Below are 24,501 nucleotides of genomic sequence, written 5' to 3' on the forward strand. Positions count from 1 at the left end.
CAAGCAAAGGACACATAGACACTTCCATGCCAATGTAAATTCAGTCGAAAGGAAAATAACTTTTCAAAACAATGGAATTTATCAATGGAATTTTAAACTGCCGGGCAGAAGAAAGTATACACCAATGTTTGATGATTGCTAAAACAAACGAGAAGGGATTATTCGATGGTGATGTATTTGACATGGGCATCATAGTTGCGTTTTGGACCTTCAATTTGCAGTGGTTCGGCGACTTTTTTCAGCCTTGTAACGTTTTCAGAACGTTTGTAATTGTTTGTCAAATCCAATTTTCAAGTGTACACTTTCTTTTTCTCGACGGTATATATTCATATATACACTGGAAAGATAAGGTTGAAAACTCTTTCAGTTTCAGGCAGAACACCATTCACAGATACTTATATTTTGTGCCTGTCAATCTGACATTTATGCATCGTCTTAACAACAACTGTTACATTTTATTAGTTCAGTTAATTACCCTATCCCAAAACGTACCGTATGATTTATGTGCAGCGAATGTTAGGATAACAGAACTACTGAATGATCTCTCTCATCGTTCCTCAAATGGTGATGAATTGTTTAATTGAAATGGTTTAGAAGAAGCTGACAAGGTTTCTGTTTGCTATTAGTTCAAGGATAGCACTTTGATGAAGAAATGGAGGCCACCACATTTTTTTTATTTTGGAATTGATTGTAGCATCCTTGGTAATAACACACCATATGGATTGAATAATGTCGTCATTATTATAAGCAATTACGTGTGCAAAGGTTACGTGTGCGTAGTAATACACCGACTTCTATGCTTAAACATTCAGAGTGATAAAACACGCTCCATAAAACTGTATGACAAGAGGGTGGACTTCATCTTTCCAATTGTCAACTTTCCCTTCATGTCGAGCAATAATCCTGCAGCTCCAGCCCTTGGCGTCTACATTTCACAACTTTTGAGGAACAAACGAGCAGGCTCTTTCTACCTAGATTTCGAAGAGCGTTATACAACTCCTGTTGTTGTTTGATCAAGATTACAACATCCAGGGTATCAGTAAAGCTTTAAAAAAGTTTTATGAATACACGTAGAGGCCATTTCCAAATTTGACACATCAGTAACAGAAATAGTGTCCGATACAATTGCCTATTTTGACTTGTACACCATATTCCCGTTTTTTCAGGTCACCTGCCTTTGCATAGGTTTGTGTGGCGTGCCAACGGTGAGACAGGATACGCTCACCTTTTCGCGAACACCTGGTATCATCACTACATGTGTATTTCATAGTGGCTCATAAATTTCTGTGTTTGTGATGAGTGTCACCGGTGGGTCAGTTTAGGTTTACCTGGTGTCATCACTCTTTGAGAGTGATTCATAAACACATACTCATGGCGGTCGGAATCGTACAATCGCCTCTGTTTTTGGCAGAGATTTCTTATAAATGTGGAAAGGTTTTGTCGCTTATTCAAAGTACACTGCGTCAAAACGACTCAGGCGACGGGAGACTTTACCAAATAGCTGTCATCAAAGAGTGGCGATAAACTGCCAGTCATCCTTGATGATTTGGCTGAGCTATTTATAGGTTACTATAGATGTGTGGAATAGGTGCTATATATATTGGTGATTCTTGGTGATCATATAATGGTGATCGGCGTTCCATCGTTTCCGTCACTAGAATGGGTCGTTGTGTTGCTGAAAAAATGCTCAGGTTACGAGTATGTAACTCACTAACTAGAATGTTATTATATACTTATATATACTGTTTATGTTTTATTGGATCATAATTTATTTAAAGTTAGACTATTCCCCTTGAATCCCACTTTAAAGCTATGGCATAAGTATATTGTCTCAACTGTAGATTATAAGTTTGTTTGTTGTTAACGCCGCACTCAGCAATATTCCAGATATATGACGACGGTCTGTAAATAACGTGAAGCCCACTCCTGGTGTCCATTTGCCGTGATTGATGGAACGTTGCTGAAGGCAATGCAAAACCATAATCCATATAAGATGGACAAGGTTCATCGTCTCTCTTTCACGATTTTGTATCCTCCATTATCCGTGAATACACACGGTCGCGTTGTTGTACTAGTGACTTTTGTCTGTTTTAGTCAAATAATGAATTGAAGCAATGTGTGAAACTCGTGATATATTGTTAATCTGTGGTGTAATCTGAACACTGGAACCTGTACTGTCCTGAGTTGTTGGTTAACCTATTAACTACAGTGCACATAGGCTACGGATGGGGGAACACTGGAACCTGTTCTGTCCTGAGTTGTTGGTTAACCTATCAACTACACTGCACATAGGCTACGGATGGGGGGAGCAATGGAACCTGTTCTGTCCTGAGTTGGTTAACCTATCAACTACACTGCACATAGGCTACGGATGGGGGGAACCCTGGAATCGGTTGTCCTGAGTTGTTGGTTAACCTATCAACTACAGTGCACATAGGCTACGGATGGGGGGAACACTGGAATCTGTACTGTCCTGAGTTGTTGGTTAACCTATCAACTACACTGCACATAGGCTACGGATGGGGGGAGCAATGGAACCTGTTCTGTCCTGAGTTGGTTAACCTATCAACTACACTGCGCATAGGCTACGGATGGGGGGAACCCTGGAATCGGTTGTCCTGAGTTGTTGGTTAACCTATCAACTACAGTGCACATAGGCTACGGATGGGGGGAACCCTGGAACCTGTTCTGTCCTGAGTTGTTGGTTAACCTATTAACTACAGTGCACATAGGCTACGGATGGGGGGAACCCTGGAATCGGTTGTCCTGAGTTGTTGGTTAACCTATTAACTACACTGCACATAGGCTACGGATGGGGGGAACCCTGGAATCGGTTGTCCTGAGTTGTTGGTTAACCTATTAACTACAGTGCACATAGGCTACGGATGGGGGGGAACACTGGAATCTGTACTGTCCTGAGTTGTTGCTTAACCTATCAACTACACTGCGCATAGGCTACGGATGGTGGAACACTGGAACCTGTTCTGTCCTGAGTTGTTGGTTAACCTATTAACTACAGTGCACATAGGCTACGGATGGGGGGGAACACTGGAATCTGTACTGTCCTGAGTTGTTGCTTAACCTATCAACTACACTGCGCATAGGCTACGGATGGTGGAACACTGGAACCTGTTCTGTCCTAAGTTGTTGGTTAACCTATCAAATACACTGCGCATACTGTAGTGGATGTACTGAATATCACGTTATTAATATTGTATACCAGAGAATCTATTCCCATCACAAAGAGCATGTTGAAGAAGAGGACTGCCCACAGCTGAGACACAGGAAGCTGGGCGATAGCCTCTCGGTAGATGATGAACCCGAGATCAGAACCTGTATCAAATATGTCTATTAGTTGTATGCTGTCGTGATTGTGAGTTAGTGAGTTTAGTTTGAAGCTTTCTTTTAGCATTGTTGAAGCACAATCATGGCAAAAACTAGAAATGGACTTCACACATTTTACGCATGTGAGGAATCGAACGCGGCCTCCTGCATAACGAACGAAAGCCTAAACCACGAACTTTAGCGTGAAGAGTCTGTTTTAATGCCGCGATGAACAGTATTTTAGTTATTACACGTGTTAGCTTGGTGTTGAGGTCAGCTCGGTACGAGGAAGTTCCTCTGTTTTAGCCACTTCTGTGAAACCTTAGAAATGGGTATGGTATTGATAAACCAAGACCTTTCAGAGCAGTATACGGAATTGTCCTGAGAGAGGGATAAATCAAATTAATTATGAGGAAATGATACTCATGCACACACACAGGACTGTAATTGCAAAATGGAAATTATAACAAACATAATATTTGTGAAATATCTCCCACAGTTGTCGTTTGGGGATATATTTTTGGACACCATCCACCGACGTCTTTTTCATCAGTTTCCATATTAATTATTTGGGGTATACGGGTAGGACAAGGCGCGTTTACCCTTTTCGCGAACAACTGGTGTCATCACTGATTTTCAGAGATCCATTTATATACTTTTCGGCACAAGTTTGCCTTAATAGGTATAATTAGGTATATAATAATATTCCCAACTTAATCTTATATACCTGTATATAAGATTAAGTTGGGAATATTTTATTATAATATAAGCTGTAGTTTTGATAAAATGGATTTAAAATAATGTAACGAATTTTCAACGAATTGGGACAACTATGTACACGATAACACTAGTTCGGACTGATGCCGATTTATAGTGCTAGCAGCCTGAGATACCATGCCGCAGTTTAACAAGAATACCCCACTCAGACACAGTATACTGACTCCGAGCCGACCAGTCCTTGTTTTAGCCCCTTAATTCCAAGTGCCAGACAGGGTAACAACAAGTACCATCTTTTGGTATGACGCGGCCGAAGATCGAACCCCGGACGTTCCGCTCTCCGGGTGGACGCTTTACCTCCAGAACACGGACGCGGTCGCCTGCTGCAAGAAGGTAATACAGGCGATGTTAAAGAAATTGTGTACACACAGCAGCATCACAGTAACAAACTGATATTGGCAAGAACTTACGACATTGTCAGAATGGATAATGCGGACGGGTGTTCCAATAAGAAAAGCGAAGATTCAGCTTGTTCCCGGTAGATGGGCATATCCGTGTATATCGCAATACATGTAGAAATTGACGCCATATTCACGTCAAGATTGGAGCTGCTGCCTCTTGTGGCTTCGAGTTTTTTTTAACACGATGAGCGCATGTTACCATTACTGATTAACTCACATTAGACTAATACGAGTGAACATGACGTTTGCTGTTTTCAGAGAACATATGCTTGGACCAAATTGAATTTCTTGGTGTATACATTTCACAACTGTTGAGGTACAATCGAGCATGATCTTTCTACCAATATTTCAAAGAGTGTCATACGACTCTTGATCAAACAACGTTTGATCACGATTACAACATTCAAGGCCTCAGTAAAGCTTTCAAAACAGTTTATGGTAGACATGTGGAGGACAAATCAAAATTTGACGCATCAGTGCCAAAAATGATGTCCAATGCAATTACTTTTTTTTACTTGTACCATATGTTCCCGTGCTTTTTCAGGTGTACAATTGACTTGCTATAGCTTGTGTTTGTGGCTATATATATATTATCAACTGGCATGTCTGGGGCAGCTCAATATAGTTTTAATCTTGACCTTTTTCACCTGAAGTGTTGTTTCTGTTGGTCTGATGTGTCAATGATTCATTTATAGAACCTTTCGGTTAGTGAGAGCGTATGGATTTACGCCGCTTTTAGCAATATTCTATCTTTGTTTCACAAGATCGAAACAAGGTGCCATATGTCACATATATCTATTTCATTTGATCAATGTGGAAGTAATGAAACGTGAGAAATAATGGCATTACCACTGCCGTATAATGCAAAAGGAACGATACCACATTCACAATGTCATTTCGCTCATCACTGTACCTCGTTTCGAAAGCGTCGTCATATAGTTCGGACATTGCTGAGTGCGGCGTTAAACGACAAACAACAAAAAACTATTTCCGTTAATCTACAATGGACATACATCTAAATTTGCTGCGTGTTCAAGAGATTCCATACACCGATTTGTAACAATAAATGTTGTTTTGGTTGACATTTAGAGTTCTTGACGCATGTTAGACATTGAATGAGTGTATACATATATGGCATACACATGTAAACAAGAATAAATTACCCCAATAAATCATCACGGCGCTTTTAGGTTTGATTGAGCTCTGTCCTTAGTGTTGCTATAAAGATATTTGTTTTGTCCTCTCACCTTTTTGAATCCTGGTCTTTTAAGACTTTTCATATAGAGGACTACACGTATGCTTTAGCAACCATAAATCTGGTTCCATTGCATCATGACGATGTTAACTCGCATACTTCAATATAGTGTTCCACCGGAGCAACCTTCACAAACACAAGACGTATAGTAATTGTGTCATACAATAAAACAAGAGATCACTTATTATAATTAAATTGTTTTTAATTTCAATTTCACCTTCAAAGATGTGCGCTTTCAGTTAACTTCAGTGTTGGCTATCATGAAGCTATGTGAAGAATATTAATATAAAATGTAGATTTTCAGATATATACTTAGTAAAATTAAAACCTTCACATTTGTAAAGGTTATCCCATATATGATATACCACGGACAAATGTATCAGAGAAGGTAATTTTTAATCATTAATGTCCAAAGAAGGATTTTAATTAACAGTGGTAACCATAATTTGTTCCAAGCACCTACGGTATTCGGTAATAACATCAACAGTTTAAATCATAAGTCCCAAGCACGAGAATCTGATGGCACACAAGTTCAGTAGCGTGTATGGCCACCATGTGCTTTGACAACTGCCACACAACGCCTCCGCATGGACCTTGTGATGCTTGTGAACACATGATTGGGAAGATGACGCCATTGTTGCAGCACAATGGTGCCAAGATCTTGCAAATTCTGTTGTTGGTTCTGGAGAGTGCGCAGACTTCTGCCAAGAGCATCCCAGACATGTTCGATGGGATTGAGGTCGGGATACCTTGACGGCCAGTCCATGACGTTGACTCCCGCATTCTGAAGGAAATTCCTTGTCAGGGTCTTGCATTGTCGTGTTGGAAGATCAAACCGGGTCCATGTGCTGCCATAAAAGGCAGAAATTCTGGTGCCAGTACCTGGTCGTGGTAAGCAGCAGCGTTGAGGTAGCCACGGATGACAAGAAGCCTGGAACGTGCATTGCCACAGAAAGCACCCCACACTATGACACTTCCGCTTCGAAATCTGTCAACGTCCTGTACACAACACTGGGCGAAGATTAAATCGGGATTCATCACTGAAGACGACTTGATTCCAATTCCTCTGAGTCCATCGTAAGTTTCGCTGTGCCCACAATTGACGTTGACGTCTGTGTAATTGAGTCAGAATCGGCCCGCAGTGTGGCCGTGGTGCTTGAAGGTGAGCAGTTCTCAGACGGTTTCGAACAGTTTGCGCACTCAGTCTACCCCTAAACAGTTCATTTCTGGTTGATGTAGCCGTCAAAAATCGGTTACGGAGGTGACGTAAGACAATGACGATCCTCTGCATGTGACGTCACACGTGGTCGACCTGGCCGAGGGCGATCAGCGGTGGTACCCGTTTGCTGTAGACGCGTCTGTAAATCAGTCCGTCGACTACAACCCATCATCCATGACAAATGAATTAAGTAAAGACTTAAAGTTTTGTTTTCTTGTGTTTTTCTTGTTTTGTTAATAACTGCTAACAAGTATGGCTGAAAATACGTGCGGTATTATTGCCACGTGACCAGTTGCACGCGAAAAAACACTTTTGCCACTATAGTGCGGTGCACATGATTTTGATCGATTCACCTGCACCAAAACGGTTGTTATCTGAAGACAACACGTGGCCATTACTGTTTAAATACACAATAAGGGCCCACAATGATAACTGGTCAAAATGTTAAAATTTTAGGATTTGGTTCAGTATATAAATAAATTCATTATAAATAGGGAATCAAACAAAGATATTCCCACACAACAAGGTGGTGAGGTGAAATGGGGTTTAACGTCGCGTCCAAGATTATTGCACTTATATAGCGACGTGTGTATGTACGTGTGTGTGTTTGTGTGACTGCTTGTACTAGTCCGGACTGATGCCCATTTATAGTGCTAGCTCACTGAGATACCATGCCGCAGTTTAACATGAATACCCCACTCAGACACAATATACTGACTCCGAGCCGACCAGTCCTTGTTTTAGCCCCTTTAATGCCGAGCGCCAGACAGGGTAACAACAAGTACCATCTTTTTACGTCTTTTGGTATGACGCGGTCGGGGATCAAACTTGGGGATCCGGGCGGACGTTCTACCACTACACCACGGAGGCGGTCGCACACAACAAACGCACCTTTACCATGTCGAGGGATCTGCAAGCTGGGCCACATCCGATGTCCACACAGTGTGGAGTAGTTTCAGGTCAAGCATATCCACATTTTCTAAGCATTTCAATGTTACATGTAACACACACATTGGCGAAAATGTTTAAAGCCTCCACAATATATGTACGTACGTAGGTATGTCCAGTTATGCAGTTCATTAAATACAATTAATACCATCAGCCATTACCCTTTTATGTTCTCTTCACTGCAACAAACGAACTTCACATATTCGTGTTCTTTTGACGGATTTACTTTTCATTTCAGTCCCCAGCATTGGTTTGTGTAAATTTTAACCTTCTTCTGTGGAGATGTTTTTTTTCAAATAATTGAGTTCATTGTTTACTATTGCAAGAAATAACTTCATTATCTCAAAATATGCAATATTGAAATGCATGTCTTATCAGCAACAATCGTTTATTTAATTTGTTTAAAAATATTAAGGCATATTACATTTCTATCAACAAAGAACTCGTTTTTCATTAGCTTTCATATTTGCTGTAATTGCGTGTTGGCATTATTTTCAAAGAAAGCCTGCAATGATGCATGCCTTAACGTTTATCACGTTGATAAAACCCACGAGAATGGGGATTGTGCTGACAAACTCACTGAAACATAATTCGAACATAGGCTTCTTCCATAACCAAGGGACGAAACTCCTCACAGCGAATTGGATTGTTGGGTCACCCGTTTCCCTTTCGTACTTCAATACAGCAGTTAAAATATCTGTATCTCTACAGCGAGGACGTGTATTATTAACCTTAGTATATGTGTCAAGAGATGCAAATATATTTGTCAACTAAAGGGTGACTTCGTGTCATCGTATCCTGATGGCATAACACTATGCCATCTGTGGTCCAGACTCAGGACTCTCTTATGATAGTGATCGTCATCTAGCCACTCCAGCACCTTCTGCAACAGCCCCGGCACCTCTTGGTCCGACACCTACATCAACAGGCGGTTGGAGAACTCAAAGTCGGCACACCATGGCCAGCATAATATACTACAGAAAAATACTCCAGTCCTGTGGGAAAAGGCGAAGCTAAATATTCGTGGAAGAAACGCTTAATATTGGACTTATACGTGATACGTGACGAAGATATTCCCAGTTTGAACAAACTAATCGACAAGGACTCTCTCTCTCTCTCTCTCTCTCTCTCTCTCTCTCTCTCTCTCTCTCTCTCTCTCTCTCCACCACTGTTCAGAAGTTACATCACCATGTCAGCTTTGTCGGGAGATTGTCGCAACGATCTTGGTAAGGTGGAAGGGCATTTTCTTATTCGATGAGTTACAGGTTTCACCTGACCTTGATATCGAAATGTTCACTGATACCGCTGCTACAGTGGGACATGGGACATTACCAAGGGACACAGCTTGCAGAGAAATGGCCTAAGGACGTGTTGTGCAATATGGCTGGTTAACTGTCAATGGCGTTCATGGAACTGTACCCAGTGGCTGGCACTGGCGCCCAATGCTCAGCCTCACTCACCTCAGCCCCACACAAGCGGCCCCTCCCATTAGTCACGCCACGCTATTTCTTTCGTAAAATATAACCTTAAAATACAGTATAAGTCAAATCTCAAATAATACATTCAGGTACTACTACCTTCCTCGGATTCCCACAATGGAACGTATTGGCTTATTTCTTAGTGTATTTATCGATTCATCTTCCTGTAAAATTGCTGGAACATTATGTAAATAAATGAGCATGATTATGTTACTGTATTATCTAATGGTTAATGTACAGCTGTTATGTTCCTAATTTTCTTTCATTAACTCCTTTATTCTGAATCATCTACAAATACATGTACTCACAATTTGGAATTACCAATTATATTCTTATCCAGGCTCATTAAAGAATACAGAGATGCAATTTATTCTGAGACTGAAAACAAAAACACATACTTTTGAATGCCTCGAAAATCAAATTGCCTTGTTAGGCCCTTCGTGACTTGAACCTGGTAGTTATTCAAGCAAGTGTGTACTGGTATGCAAAATGATGGTAAACGGACAGATCAATGAATGACTAATTTAACAAATGTTGCATTTAGTTATGAACATACTGTCTCCTTCTTATATTGTTTTATAGATTGTTTTATCATAAATTGTTATGAAATAATATGCATGCACATACTCTTCACTAATGAAGGAAATCTGGAATGTTAATCGTACAATGCACGTGCACTTACTTTCAACTGACTCGTCTTTGTCACAACATATTGAATGCTTCCAGACGTAATTTATGTGCGACGTTCCCAGGCTATACAGCATTTCCACTGATTGAAAAGCCGATTACGTACATTTCACGAGATTTTATTCGAGGAAACATCCATAATATTAAATAAACGACACCCCCGGGCAAAAGAAAGGACGTGTATACACACATGTTTGATGGTGGCTAAGATTGAAACAAACAAGAGAAGGTTTTCGTTTGTGAAGTATTTGATACGGTATCAAAGTTGTGTTTTGGACTTGTGTTTTCGATTTTTTTCGGCCTTTCAACGTTCGCAATTTATTGGTTAATGCCAATTTTCAAGTAATGATTTCTTTTGCCCATCAGTTTACACGCCCTTTACATTTTGAAACTTCAGGATATAAATCTAAACAGAAATGGTAATATGATGCAAATGCATTTGATTGTATGACATTGTTGAACAGCTATACAATTATCTTTCAAATTTATATTTTTAAATTGTCGCAGAACATGTCACACGGTAATATAAAGAATTAACGTTACTTCATGTCATCCAGGTTGGCATTGAAAGTAATCATCATGGCGATCTTGTTGTCTAAGAAATTATCCGCATGAGAATATTCTGTGGATGGCTTTCAGAGTTCTGAAGGTATATGTCCCTGTCTTCCACTCGCGATGGTTCCCACTCAGGTGAAGGTCTGCTTGCAAGACTCAAGCGCTGCAAAAGAAATGTTTCACAGGACAATTGATAAGTTCTGGACCATTGTTGGTATTCACGTTAGTCTAATATGTCCCAAGTTTGGTGTTAACGTTAAAAGGTTCCAAACCTGTCTCTTCACCGTACAGCATCACTATAGCCGATTAATTGAATATGAGTTTTTTCAATGTTAAGTCAGGGTTTCTCACGTCAATGTCAGGACACATTCTGGGTTAGGGGACGACACTAAACACTGATTTAGTAACGCTTTAATTTTATGATTTACAGTGTATCTCAGACGTAAGGATTCAAGTACAATGCGTAAAACGTACCTCGCAAAGGCTCCCCTTTCCCTTTACAACTTGGTACACAAAGGTGATAGGTATGGACAAAGACATCACCACTGCAACCATGATACCTATCATCTTTGCATATTCAGGGTAGATGTACTCGCCATAGCTTGGTGGATCATATTGAAACAGGGAGCATATCAGGGAAGCCTGAAAATATATGAAACTTCTCTGTACATGCTTGCAGTGGTTTTGTTCACAGTTGATGTTTGATTGTTCTTGTAAACAGAGAGTGAGTGAGGGGGTGAGAGAGAGATTGACAGATAGACACACACGCACGCACAAATAAACACACACTCCTCAAGTCTTGCCGAGACCATGAAATCAATATATTAAAGACAAAACTCTGATTATCAAGATTTTTTCTTGAAACATCTGATGTATAAATAATATCTCGACCTGTTTCTGAAATGAGTATATGCTCACGAGACAACATTTTCCTCTCCACAGCGAGAGTTTGACAACTGGGGCCAATATTGGGATATACCTGGATCTTATTGCAATAGTTTTCACACTTCCGAATACAAGCGTCACTTATTATAGGTTTGACAGTGTTTTGTCAATGAGTTTTTTTACTTCAATATTTGTGCGACCTACTACTTGAAAACTGCTACATATATTCTTTCAAACTTTGTGAACACTATCTATACCAATCGAAGAGATGCAGTACAAAGTTTGATTTAAATACTGTAAAAATACAGCTATTTTTCACCAAGAATTGTTTTACTTAAACATTTGTGCGACCTATAACTTGAAAAATCACTACATAAATTCTTTTCAAATTTAGGGGACAGTTTCCAAACTAGCAGAAGAGATGCAGTGGAAAGTTTGATTTGGTATGCATATTTTCTGATGAAATGTGATTTTTTTAACGTATTTTGTAAACTTTACTTCAACATTTGTGCGACCTATAACTTAAAAACTACTTTATGGAATCATTTTTAATTGGGGGTACAGTTTCTTTACCAACAGGATTTCGATAAATGGCTTTTCTGTGAAACTATTGCATTTTTCATGTCTTGAACTGAGAAAAATGTTGAAGTCGAGGTCGGGGTTATTAGTGAGCCCTGCGCAACTTTTGCCTTGTTTATTTGTTTGTTTATTTCTTGTCTTAAGCAATACTCCGCAAAATTCCAGCTATCTGCCGGATTAGACAAGACAATCCAGTGACTGACATCATGAGCAATCGGGATTCGATAACATCCGCCCTGACCGCCCAATTCTGGTATGGATACCAATTCTAACCCTTGTCATGAGGGATTGGTGTTTTGATTTGACATCACTGTATTGCCATGTATCGCCAGTTAGATCACTCGCTTCGCTCCTGCTACAGTGATTCAGTCACTGCAACAATAATTAGGATATTACATCAAACTTTGGTGTGTACTTACAAAGAGAATGAAAGGCGTTAAATAGGATGACAGGATTTTGAGCAACACTGGAAATCGTCTTCCTGTCATCATCTCAATATCATTGCTGAGTCTCTTTGAACCTACAAAACATAAAAGCGACGTTAACACTGTGCGACTGTAGGACTATGTGTAAAACCGGTAAACTGGTTGTAGTTTGGTTGTAGCTTGGTTGTACTCTCACAATGAGTGAGTGGGATGGCGTTAACGCCACTATTAACGATACTCCAGTTATGTGATGGTTAGGGCGGTAGCCTAGTGGTTAAAGCGGTAGATCGTCAAGCCAAAAAGTCGGGTTCGATTCCCCACATGTGTACAATGTGTGAAGCTCATTTCCAGGTGTCCTCCGCCGTGATATTGCTGTAATATTGCTAAAAGCGGCCTAAAACTATACACACTCACTCACTCTCGATGTGATGGTTATAAGGCAGATGTTGGGGAAAACCAGCAGTTAATGCAGGTCCGAAGGGTTTACAACTTGCGTGAAACCTACGTGTATGATGTTGCTAACTAAGTATTCATCGGGACGAATATGTTTAGAACCCGTGGTCATAAGATTCTGGCATGCCAAAGGGACGCAACTGAGGCAATGAGATCCTCAACTCTCCAGCTCACAAACATTACATCTACACAGTTCTGACAATACTGTGCCAATACAACATAAAATATATATAATGTCAACGCAAAAGAACAATCAGTCTACATTGGGCATAGAATCCACTTGTTGTAAAATGCAAAATGATGTCTCAAGGTGTTAGCGAACGGGATAAGCATGTCCAGCTTATAAAAAGAGTGTTTCTGACTTATCGCAAATTGTGCCACATGGTTTTACCATAGATCCAGTTGATGACGACACACTCGAGACAGCCAATGAGCAGTGTGCTAAAGGAGGAGGCGTACCATTCCATCAGTTGGAAGAGGTAAATCCCACCCTGCATAGAGGATAATATGAGGTTTATATTTTAAAAGAGATAAATCCACTCCAGAAGCACTAGAGATGGTTCTCCTTCAGTATCATAATAACATATTATGCTTTGAATTTTGTATCTTCTCTTGCACATTCTTCTGTTCCACAGTGTTACCTAAATGAACTCTAATAAAAGGGACCAGTCAAACCACCTCAACAGTTTGAAATAATGCGCAAAGATACAAAGGATTCCAAAAACATCATTATTTGACATAGTTTGTTTGTTTGTTGATTAACGCCACACTCAGCAGTATTAAAACTATATGAGGGCGGTCTGTAAATAATCAAGTCAGGACCAGACAAGCCAGTGATTGACATCATGAGCATCGATCCACGTTGTTGGGATACGATGACATGCATCAACCAAGTCAGCGAGTCTGACCACCCGATCCCGTTAGTCGCCTCTTTGACAGTGATTCACATAAATATATGTTTATGTTATAGTCCGAATCATTCAGTGGACTCGTCTGATGGCGATTTCGTATGATCATGGACATGTTTTTGTCGCTTATATTCACACCCCTGTCACAAATCAAACGTGGATAATTCGATACGGATAAGACGATACCTGTTAGTTGGCACATCACTCAACTGTATTCCGTTCCATTATATGACATAAACATCTGATGACAAAACAATGAACATACAATGCAGTATTCATGATTGTAGAAGGATGAAGTATGATAGGGTCCACTAAATCTGCATACTTTTAGAAATGAGCAAAGCTTTCAAAATGTTCGCATGGATGCGTCTTATACCATTCTTGTCAACACTCCATGTTTCGGACAAGGACAAGGCAGGCTTTTTAGATGAGTTTTAACGGCATCAGGATGATCTTAGTGGTGATAGAACGCTATGGACTTAATGTTTGAACATTACGAAGATGTTTTCCGTAGGATGTAGGTCAATGCAGTGCACACTTGGTCCTACAGGTATACAAATTCACCTTTGTTATTCGTCTTGAAATGTCAATCAGACTTGCAACACGGTAGACACATATAAATAGGCTAGTTATCAGTCATAATAATATTCATAATCATAAACATATTTCCTTGTGTTGAATAAACATGTCAGAAGAAGTCTCAGAATATCTTATTCCTCCAAACGTTAAGCCTGTCATAGGGATAGTGCTTTGTAGGGAAGGTCAAATTTGTTCTGAGTTCAGATCTTAATCTAATGAACAGGTTTCGCAGTGAGATATACGTACCTCGGTTACAAAGGGAATGGACACAACGAAGCTAAGTAGACACACGCCAGCAGTCACACACATTCGTCGTTGTTGAAGGTATTTTGGACACGCCTCTATGATTCCAGCTGTGGTCGTTTCCGTTAGACCAAACTGCGAAAGTACGAAGTTAACTTTAGCAGTTTTACAAAGTAGCAATGTGGTAATGGTTACATGATGGTGATGATGAATATCAAGTTGTTACGAGATTGAAGTGAAGCTCATTACTGGTGTCCTCTCGCCATGATATTGATGGGGTATTACAAAGAGCGACGTAAACCCATACTCACTCACTAACAACTGTTTAATAAGCATTTACATTAATGATGGCATCTGCGTTTTGCAAGCTCTGTACATATTTCACACATATCTAATTGTAATTAATCGTGCAGTTTCCATCTGGTATTGGGGGCACGGGTGGCCCAGTCGTCTAAGGCGCCGCGATTCGCTGTGCAGAGTTGCGTCCCTTGGGCACGCCAGAAACCTATGATTGTGGGTTCGAATCCCGGTTCGCCCCAATAATGTTTCTAGGTTTGTCAGCACCATACCCGTGCTCGTGAGTTTCACGGAAGTAGTAAACGTCTGAGACCTGCATCACCTCGGGCTTTCCTCCCACATTAAGCTGACACGCCCTGATATAACTGGAAAACTGTTAAAAGCGGCGTTAAACCCAACTCACTCACTCACTCACTCCATCTGGTATTAAAACTTCCTTGAACAGAAGGTGCTACATGAGGCGAAAAACTACTCACTCACTACTGTTCAGTTATCATTTACATGGCACTTGCGTTTTGCAGGCACTGTACATATTCACAACGGTTAAGTGTAAGTTGGTAGTGCAGTTTCCTTCCAGCATTAAAACGCCCTTGAACAGCAGGTTAACGTGTCATGAAAGAGTCATCTAATAATATCTCAACGTTATTAATATTGTATACCATAGAATCTATTCCCATCATAAAGAGCATGATGAAGAAGAGGACTGCCCACAGTTGAGACACAGGAAGCTGGGCGATGGCCTCTGGGTAGATGATGAATCCGAGACCAGAACCTGCAACAGATACATGTATGTCTATTAGTTGTATGCTGTCGTGAGTGTGAGTGAGTGAGTTTAGTTTTATGCCGCTAATTACAATATCACCTCGGTGAACACTACAAATGGACATTGCACCAATTTCAAGAATAGAACTCAGGCCTCCGGCCTCCAGAGTTGCAGCTCATGTGTTACAAAGTCTGTTTTATCGCCGCATTGAACAGCATTTCAGTTGAATCACGTGTCCGCTTGATGTGGAGGAAAGCTCGGGATGATGAAGTTCCTCGGCTTTAGCCACTTTGGTGAAGCCTTAGAACACGGCTATGTTGTCAACAAACCAAGAACGATATTCAAGGCGAACATCTCTAATTTCGGTGCCTAAGCCCAGCTGACCACACGTACCCGGAATTGTCCTGAGAGAATATTGAACCAAATCATAAGGGTATGATACCCATACACACACACGGGCTTTAATTGCAAAATGGAAATTATTACAAACATAATATTTGTGAAATATCTCCCACAGTAGTCGTTTGGGGATATATTTTTGGATACCATCCACCGACGTCTTTTTCATCAGTTTCCATAATTTATTAATTATTTGGGGTATACGGGTAGGACAAGGCGCGTTTACCCTTTTCGCGAACAACTGGTGTCATCACTGATTTTCAGAGATCCATTCATATACTTTTCGGCACAAGTTTGGCTTAATAGGTAAGATTTGTGAAATATCTCCCACAGTTATCGTTTGAAATGGTATGCATGTGTATTTATGGATACCAGCCACAGACGTGGTTTTTCATCATATTTGCTTGTATACATGTCCATTGCTATTTAGTTTATTACTTCTGTGTGGTATCAGGGAACAAACACATATTTGTATGTAAACTGTGGCGGGTGCATCGGTTAGGACAGGACACGTTTACCCTTATTGCGAGCACCTGGTGCCGTCACCACACCGTGGTGTTCATGGTTAGCTCATTTGGTACTGGGGCGGTCGGTTACCCAAGTGGTTAAAGCGGTCGCTCGTCACGCCGAAGACCCTGGTTCGATTTCCGATATTGGTAGAATGTGTGGAGCCCATTTCTGGTGCTGGAACATTGATGCGTAAAACCATACTTACTTTATCACTCACTCATTCATTTGGTACTTTTCCAACCATAACTTGTGTCAGGTTTCCCACTTTACAAGGTATAACAACCGACGGACACTTCTACAACTGTCTTCCCATTCTTTAAAGTGTAATTCCCTGGAACAAAACAGTGTGTTAATGTTACGAGTAGGCGTAGCTGTTGTGAACATGAAGAGACAGCTCAGTTGCCACCTCGTCTGTTTGATCAATCTCAATCAAAGTTCATGCACATGTCTGTGACAGTTTGTCACACTTGTCAATGAAATCTATGTATGGGTCAATAAGTAAGCAACAGATATATTTACCTGAGGATACAACTTCTGATATCGGTATCTGCGCCTGGTGTGCCATGAAGCCCAGTGTGGAGAAGACCACAAGACCACAGAGTATACTACTTACTTCACCAATGACGGTAACTAACACAACGTCTCTGAAATACAAGACATCCAAATAGTTGATGTCTTCTTTTCGAATGCAAATTTTACCAACAAGCGAGACTGGCGCAAATGTGGTTCCTGTTTTGACTTGTGCCATCTGTTCCCGTGTATTTTCATTTGGGCAATTGACTCGCCTTTGCATGTATTTGTAACGGATACCACCGGTTTGGTACGCAGGATACGCTCATCCTTTTCGGGAACACATTTTGATAGTGATCCATAAACACATGCTTATGATATAGTAGGAGTCGTGCAGGACTGTGATTACGGAATGTTTTTGTCGCTTTTATATACTGGTCTCCGTCAAGGAATCTGCATACGCTACATAATGGGATCTTCCCCAATTTCACACAAGCTGAGTATCGTAACAAACAGCAGGTGGAATATCGATCACTTCACCTCAATCATAAACGCCAGTATCTCTATTACAAACATTGAAGCACAGCAGACCTGAAAAGTTTTAATACAATATAAAGTGCGTGGAGTTTCACATGTGTTACTCATCATTAAAGACCACGAACTTAATTTTTGAAGTTAACTGGGGGCACGGGTGGCCCAGTCGTCTAAGGCGCCGCGATTCGCTGTGCAGAGTTGCGGCCCTTGGGCACACCAGAAACCGTTGATTGTGGGTTCGAATCCCGGTTCGCCCCAATTATGTTTCTAGGTTTGTTAGCACCATACCCGTGCTCGTGGGTTTCACCGAACTGGTTAACGTCTGAGATCTGAATCATTTCGGGCTTTCCTCCCACATTAAAAGCGGCGTTAAACCCAGCTCACTCACTTAGAAGATAATTAAGCATAACAATTTACTTCAAAGGTCTGTTGTAGAAGTTGTTGTAGCTGCTCATGGTGATGAGTGCGCCGTACGTAACGCTCGTTGAATAGAAACCTTGGAGCAGCGCTTCTAACCACACCTATACAATACAAGGTCATTGATGTTGTCTTATAAGAGCTGTGAGACGTGTCGTAATAATAGTCTTTATATATGAAAGTAAATTGAGCACTGTATAGCAAAGATATATAACTATATGTCTCTATCTTTGCTCTCTCGTTTCCCGTCAGATGATTTAAATTTGCCTAAAGTTAATGTGTTGGTACTTCATTCAAAAGGACTCTGTGACAAAAATTCATAAGTAACGATGAACGAAAATAAAATGTTATTACGAAATTCATATACGAGTTCAGATATGTACAGTGTCGTCAAACCGGTACACATCCACATATGGGGAACGACAGTCACACATGTTACTACACAGTCTGTGTTTTGATGGATTAGGTTTTATACGGGACTTAGGGTGCTTATCGATATCAATTGTGGTCATCAAGATTATTAAAGATAAATAATTAATACACATCTGAGAAAGGGCAATATGGAACGGCTACAAAGGATTGGTGTTCAGGGGAACATGACACCCTGAAGAACAAAGGCAGAGAACTATTGCGAAATCTGATGAAAGAAAAGATTATTTCAACATACATTATTTTGACAAAAACATTACGAACTCTACCTGAACAGAAGCGAGTCGTGAGAAGTCTGGACGTAAGAAGTACAGTATTCCCTCCCCTGATCCCGGCATCATGCACGACCTTATGAGCAGCATCGTCAGCAGGATATACGGCACCAATACAGTCACATATACCACCTGCAAATACCAACCTGTAGTATCAAGTGAGGACAACACTCAACCCAGAATTATGAAACCACTAAACATACTGTTACAGCGAGTGAATGCGTGTGTGAATGTTGCTTTATGCATCAGTCAGGAATGTGTCAGCCATATCAAAATCATGGCAGCTTTTAAATAATCGAGTCTGGATCAGTGACTGAAATCCCGAGCAAAGGACGACTCCATCGGGGCATGGTTAGATGCAATACGTCAACAAGCCTGACCACTCGATCCATTTTAGTCGCCGTTATAAGACGTATAGGTTAGGCGTCGATCATTATATGTTTGGGAGAAGGTGATGTGATCCGTTCTCAGATATGCTGGTACACATTACTTTGCCTTTTAACCAATTTAATTCAATTCTATTCAGGAATCCATGGATCTACTTAATAGATCAGATAATGAAATCAGTGAGGTGATTGCTTCGCGAATGGCGGTTCTTACCTTTCCTACAGACCTGATGCCTTTCATGAGACAGAGGAACACTACAACCCAGGAAGCAAGGTTACAGAGAAGGAGATGAACCTGGACTGACCCGAAGTTGTTGATTCCACTGGACACCCTCAGAGTGCCATATCTGTCACAGTAAATGGAACGGTTTCATATGTTTGTCTTATTCACAGTCTGTCGGAGTGTGTCAGTAAACGTTAGTGACGTTGTTGCATATATAATATGAGACGTCAACACGAGAGAATAAACTCGTCTCGATTATCAGCCGAATAAGATTCCATCGGAAGCAAAAAAGCGATGAAGATAAGCATTGAGACTGATTTGGACATCAGTCCAAGAACATTTGATTCTAAAGGCTAATTACCCTGTAGCCATGACATAACTCCACGACTTAATTGTCATTATTAATTAGGCGCTAATCTCCGTTCTAATCTTCACCAACATTTCATTGTATATTGACTGTCAGTCAACCTGGACTACCATATCACTTCCCGTTAATTCCTGTTATTTATAGTATGACATTTATTGCCTTAATTGTTGACCCCATGAGCTGTGTCGGTTCATCACGCCCATATGTCACATGTCCCGAGCAACGCCATTGTCTCTTTGTCTGCCCATTGTCGTTCATTACTATATATGTGTTACCATTACACGGTTAGGTAGCTTGGTATTCCAAGCGCTGGTGTAAGGACGACCTGGAGCAGGATGTGCCGCTCGTAGTTAACGTCCTGCGGTTGAGCTGGAGCTCCGCTTATGTCCTGTTTGCCTGAGCTGGAAGGTCCGCTCATCGCCCTGATTGTGTTGTCAGAGCAGGTATTCCGCTCATTGTGTCTTTGTTGTTTATTGTTTATACGTTGAGCATAAAACGTTTTGGGACAGTGATGCCGATTTTGTCTTTGATTCCCCCAAGAGCCAATTCCCCGTAATCATTCGCGTTCACAATAATATGATTGGATCACTCTAAATCAATGACGACACCAGGTGTTCGCGTAAAGTGTGAGCATTTTCTTACCCATTTATTCCACATTTATTCCACATTTATTCCCGGCACCAATAGTAGTCTGGAAGTTTACTATGTATGCTTCAATCTTTCTCTTACTGCCAAAATTCTTCTGATGCTGTCAATGTTACATTCGACTTTCTCCATGCTGAGTAGACAAGGCGGTCGTCTAATACATTTGTGTTTGCGTGGGTCTCGTTGATGGATGAAACGTTCCCTAGCCTATTGACACACAAGGGAGTGTTCCACCAGTTGTCGCACGTTGTCCATGGTAACACGGACCAGAAGGACGTGTAGATGTAATATATGGACCAGGTAATTATGACATTGTACAGCACACTTCCTAATGAAGATGCTAACACCTGAGAAATACCGATACCTGGAACAAACAATGTTTATCACTGTCTGCATGATAATATTATTTCACTGTCTAACAAATTCAATCTTTTCGATAATGGAACTCATATCTTTTATATTGAAATACAAGTACATACTGCACAGGATGTATAGTTACACTCCTATGTCCGACAAACATTTAGGTAATGAACGACGCAACGATGCAACGATGCAACAATCGAGCTAACCTTTAAACAGAGGACAGAGGACCCACACGTGTGCTGCACTCCTGCTTGAGAACTGGCTGATGGTGATCTCCAGTAAAAACAGCGGGACAGAGCACTTGATGATTCCAATAAAGTAAGGAATGAGAAACGCACCTGTCAACAACGACATGAGCCACAAGTAGAACAAATGACGACAAGACACAAGACACATCATTCTCACCCAATGGTCACCGTAGTAAATGTACAAGGTCACCACCAGAGAATAACCAATCTCGATTATCTAATAAAAAATCAGTCATGACACCAGGTGTTCGCGAAAAGGGTAAGCACGTCCTGCCCTACCGGTTGTACCCGCCACTCACACACCCTTCATAAACAGGTTTGTTGCCTGACGCCGCACAGCATACTCCTGTTACCACTTTCTTGTAAATGCTCGATTGTACCTCAAAAGAGAAAGGTAGACAGGGAAGGCTGGAACCGCTGGACTATTGCGCGGCATTAACGGAACGTTGACTATTATCAAACACATGAATGAGTTGCATTACAGTGGAATGTCCATTTGCCCACAAAATGCGTCTTTTTAACACCGGTCCTTTTATAACGAGCACATTATAAAAAGTAATAAGAATGCATATTGCCCAAAACGAAATACACACTTATTGAATTAATAAGATACAAATATTGTTACATATTGTATATGAATAATGTCTTTTCGCGCTATATAACACTTGCATGGTGTGATTGGAAAACGTTAGCTTCTGAATATCTGAGAGGTTGTGTGTCTGTGAATTACATGTTGTTAATGCTCTGAATAACTGCAAATCTTTACAACTCGCTTACTGATCGTACATGGACATCTCAAAGTTCATATCCTTCACAACGTATAGCTCAACATCAATGTTCACGGTATGCATAATGTCTGTAGCGTTATCTAACACTGGCATGGTATTATATTTGGAACACGTTAACATTTTAATAGCTCATGGTCCCTAAGATTTATAAAGTTTCAAATTGAGCGAATACACGTTTCATACTGACCACCGCCATTCCTGTTACAAAGGTAGGGGAATCGCCACAGAGACCCAAGGCCCACAGTGAACCCAAGGAGCGACAGGATGTACTCTCTTTTTCTCGTCCATTCCTCTCTGGCTGCTACTGAACTGTTTCTATTCTCTTTGCGACAGACATCGTCCAGAAATATTTCACTCTCCGCCATGTTTAGATCCACAATGAGCACTTGTGATGGCGGTTGTTCAGATGTTCCCTGGCAGTAGACAAATAAAAGATTGGCACTGACTGGGACTGATTAAAGAAAAGGCACAACTTGTTCATTGGTTAGTATAGCTTGCTGACGTGCGCATAGTAATCTGAAACCATTTACAACATCTGGTCTACAAGTTGTACTTTTTATAATTGTTAAATTTATGTAACATCTAACCCGCATATTCAAAGTGGTCAAATAACATTTCGTTTAACGTATTCAAAATGTACTGATAATTTAATCGGTATATCATTTTGAGTAAATTATAACAGCACATTGCATCATTCTCAGAAACATTTCGGTTGTATACTTTGTTTGGTTTGCTTTTTAAGAATGGTGTCTTCCAGCGGCTTTAAGATATACTGAACTGACATTGGTTGCACTTGCTGTGTGGTAACTTCTGTATTCTTTCAAGCAATTGACTGATTAATATTATATCATCTGTGCCGAAAAGTCACATTCAAAGAATATGGAAGTTGAAATCAAATAGTTAACACTGTACATTTGTACATTGGAACTTCAGCTTAGATGACAAAATGGTTTAGAAGAAGCTGACAAGGTTTCTGTTTGCTATTAGTTCAAGGATAGCACTTTGATGAAGAAATGGAGGCCACCACATTTTTTTTATTTTGGAATTGATTGTAGCATCCTTGGTAATAACACACCATATGGATTGAATAATGTCGTCATTATTATAAGCAATTACGTGTGCAAAGGTTACGTGTGCGTAGTAATACACTGACTTCTATGCTTAAACATTCAGAGTGATAAAACACGCTCCACAAGACTGTATGACAAGAGGGTGGACTTCATCTTTCCAATTGTCAACTTCCCCTTCATGTCGAGCAATAATCCTGCAGCTCCAGCCCTTGGCGTCTACATTTCAAAACTTTTGAGGAACAAACGAGCAGGCTCTTTCTACCTAGATTTCGAAGAGCGTTATACAACTCCTGTTGTTGTTTGATCAAGATTACAACATCCAGGGTATCAGTAAAGCTTTAAAAAAGTTTTATGAATACACGTAGAGGCCATTTCCAAATTTGACACATCAGTAACAGAAATAATGTCCGATACAATTGCCTATTTTGACTTGTACACCATATTCCCGTTTTTTCAGGTCACCTGCCTTTGCATGGGTTTGTGTGGCGTGCCAACGGTGAGACAGGATACGCTCACCTTTTCGCGAACACCTGGTATCATCACTACATGTGTATTTCATAGTGGCTCATAAATTTCTGTGTTTGTGATGAGTGTCACCGGTGGGTCAGTTTAGGTTTACCTGGTGTCATCACTCTTTGAGAGTGATTCATAAACACATACTCATGGCGGTCGGAATCGTACAATCGCCTCTGTTTTTGGCAGAGATTTCTTATAAATGTGGAAAGGTTTTGTCGCTTATTCAAAGAACACTGCGTCAAAACGATTCAGGCGACGGGAGACTTTACCAAATAGCTGTCATCAAAGAGTGGCGATAAACTGCCAGTCATCCTTGATGATTTGGCTGAGCTATTTATAGGTTACTATAGATGTGTGGAATAGGTGCTATATATATTGGTGATTCTTGGTGATCATATAATGGTGATCGGCGTTCCATCGTTTCCGTCACTAGAATGAGTCGGTGTGTTGCCGAAAAAATGCTCAGGTTACGAGTATGTAACTCACTAACTAGAATGTTATTATATACTTATATACTGTTTATGTTTTATTGGATCATAATTTATTTAAAGTTAGACTATTCCCCTTGAATCCCACTTTAAAGCTATGGCATAAGTATATTGTCTCAACTGTAGATTATAAGTTTGTTTGTTGTTAACGCCGCACTCAGCAATATTCCAGATATATGACGACGGTCTGTAAAAAACGTGAAGCCCACTCCTGGTGTCAATTTGCCGTGATTGATGGAACGTTGCTGAAGGCAATGCAAAACCATAATCCATATAAGATGGACAAGGTTCATCGTCTCTCTTTCACGATTTTGTATCCTCCATTATCCGTGAATACACACGGTCGCGTTGTTGTACTGGTGACTTTTGTCTGTTTTAGTCAAATAATGAATTGAAGCAATGTGTGAAACTCGTGATATATTGTATATTCTGTGGTGTAATCTGAACACTGGAACCTGTACTGTCCTGAGTTGTTGGTTAACCTATCAACTACACTGCACATAGGCTACGGATGGGGGGAGCACTGGAACCTGTTCTGTCCTGAGTTGGTTAACCTAGTA

General features: G+C 40.5%; 1 protein-coding gene across 1 annotated transcript; it reads right to left on the reverse strand.

Annotated features, from left to right (window-relative positions):
- Positions 1-13,348: 13,348 nt before the first annotated feature.
- Positions 13,349-20,241, reverse strand: LOC125381109 (sodium- and chloride-dependent GABA transporter 3-like). The gene is made up of 7 exons (XM_048397328.1): positions 20,105-20,241; positions 19,448-19,580; positions 18,845-18,979; positions 18,147-18,250; positions 17,205-17,329; positions 15,673-15,785; positions 13,349-13,477 (listed from the first exon to the last, which is right to left on the reverse strand). Exons 1-7 carry the CDS (start codon positions 20,239-20,241, stop codon positions 13,349-13,351), a joined length of 876 nt encoding a protein of 291 aa, XP_048253285.1.
- Between the last annotated feature and the right edge of the window lie 4,260 nt (positions 20,242-24,501).

Source organism: Haliotis rufescens, unplaced genomic scaffold (assembly GCF_023055435.1).
Source record: "Haliotis rufescens isolate VD_foot unplaced genomic scaffold, xgHalRufe1.0.p SCAF_17, whole genome shotgun sequence".
Classification (NCBI taxonomy): Eukaryota; Metazoa; Mollusca; class Gastropoda; order Lepetellida; family Haliotidae; genus Haliotis; species Haliotis rufescens.

What these genes read in the sequence shown, in the direction of transcription:
- LOC125381109 (XM_048397328.1), bottom strand. Translation starts at nt 20,241, where the DNA reads ATGAGCGGACCTTCCAGCTCAGGCAAACAGGACATAAGCGGAGCTCCA. An exon ending in TTCTACAACAGACCTTTGAA is followed by an intron (nt 17,330 to 18,146) that starts GTAAATTGTTAT and finishes CTTGTATTTCAG; the next exon opens with AGACGTTGTGTTAGTTACCG. An exon ending in ATCAGAAGTTGTATCCTCAG is followed by an intron (nt 15,786 to 17,204) that starts GTAAATATATCT and finishes TATCTGTTGCAG; the next exon opens with GTTCTGGTCTCGGATTCATC.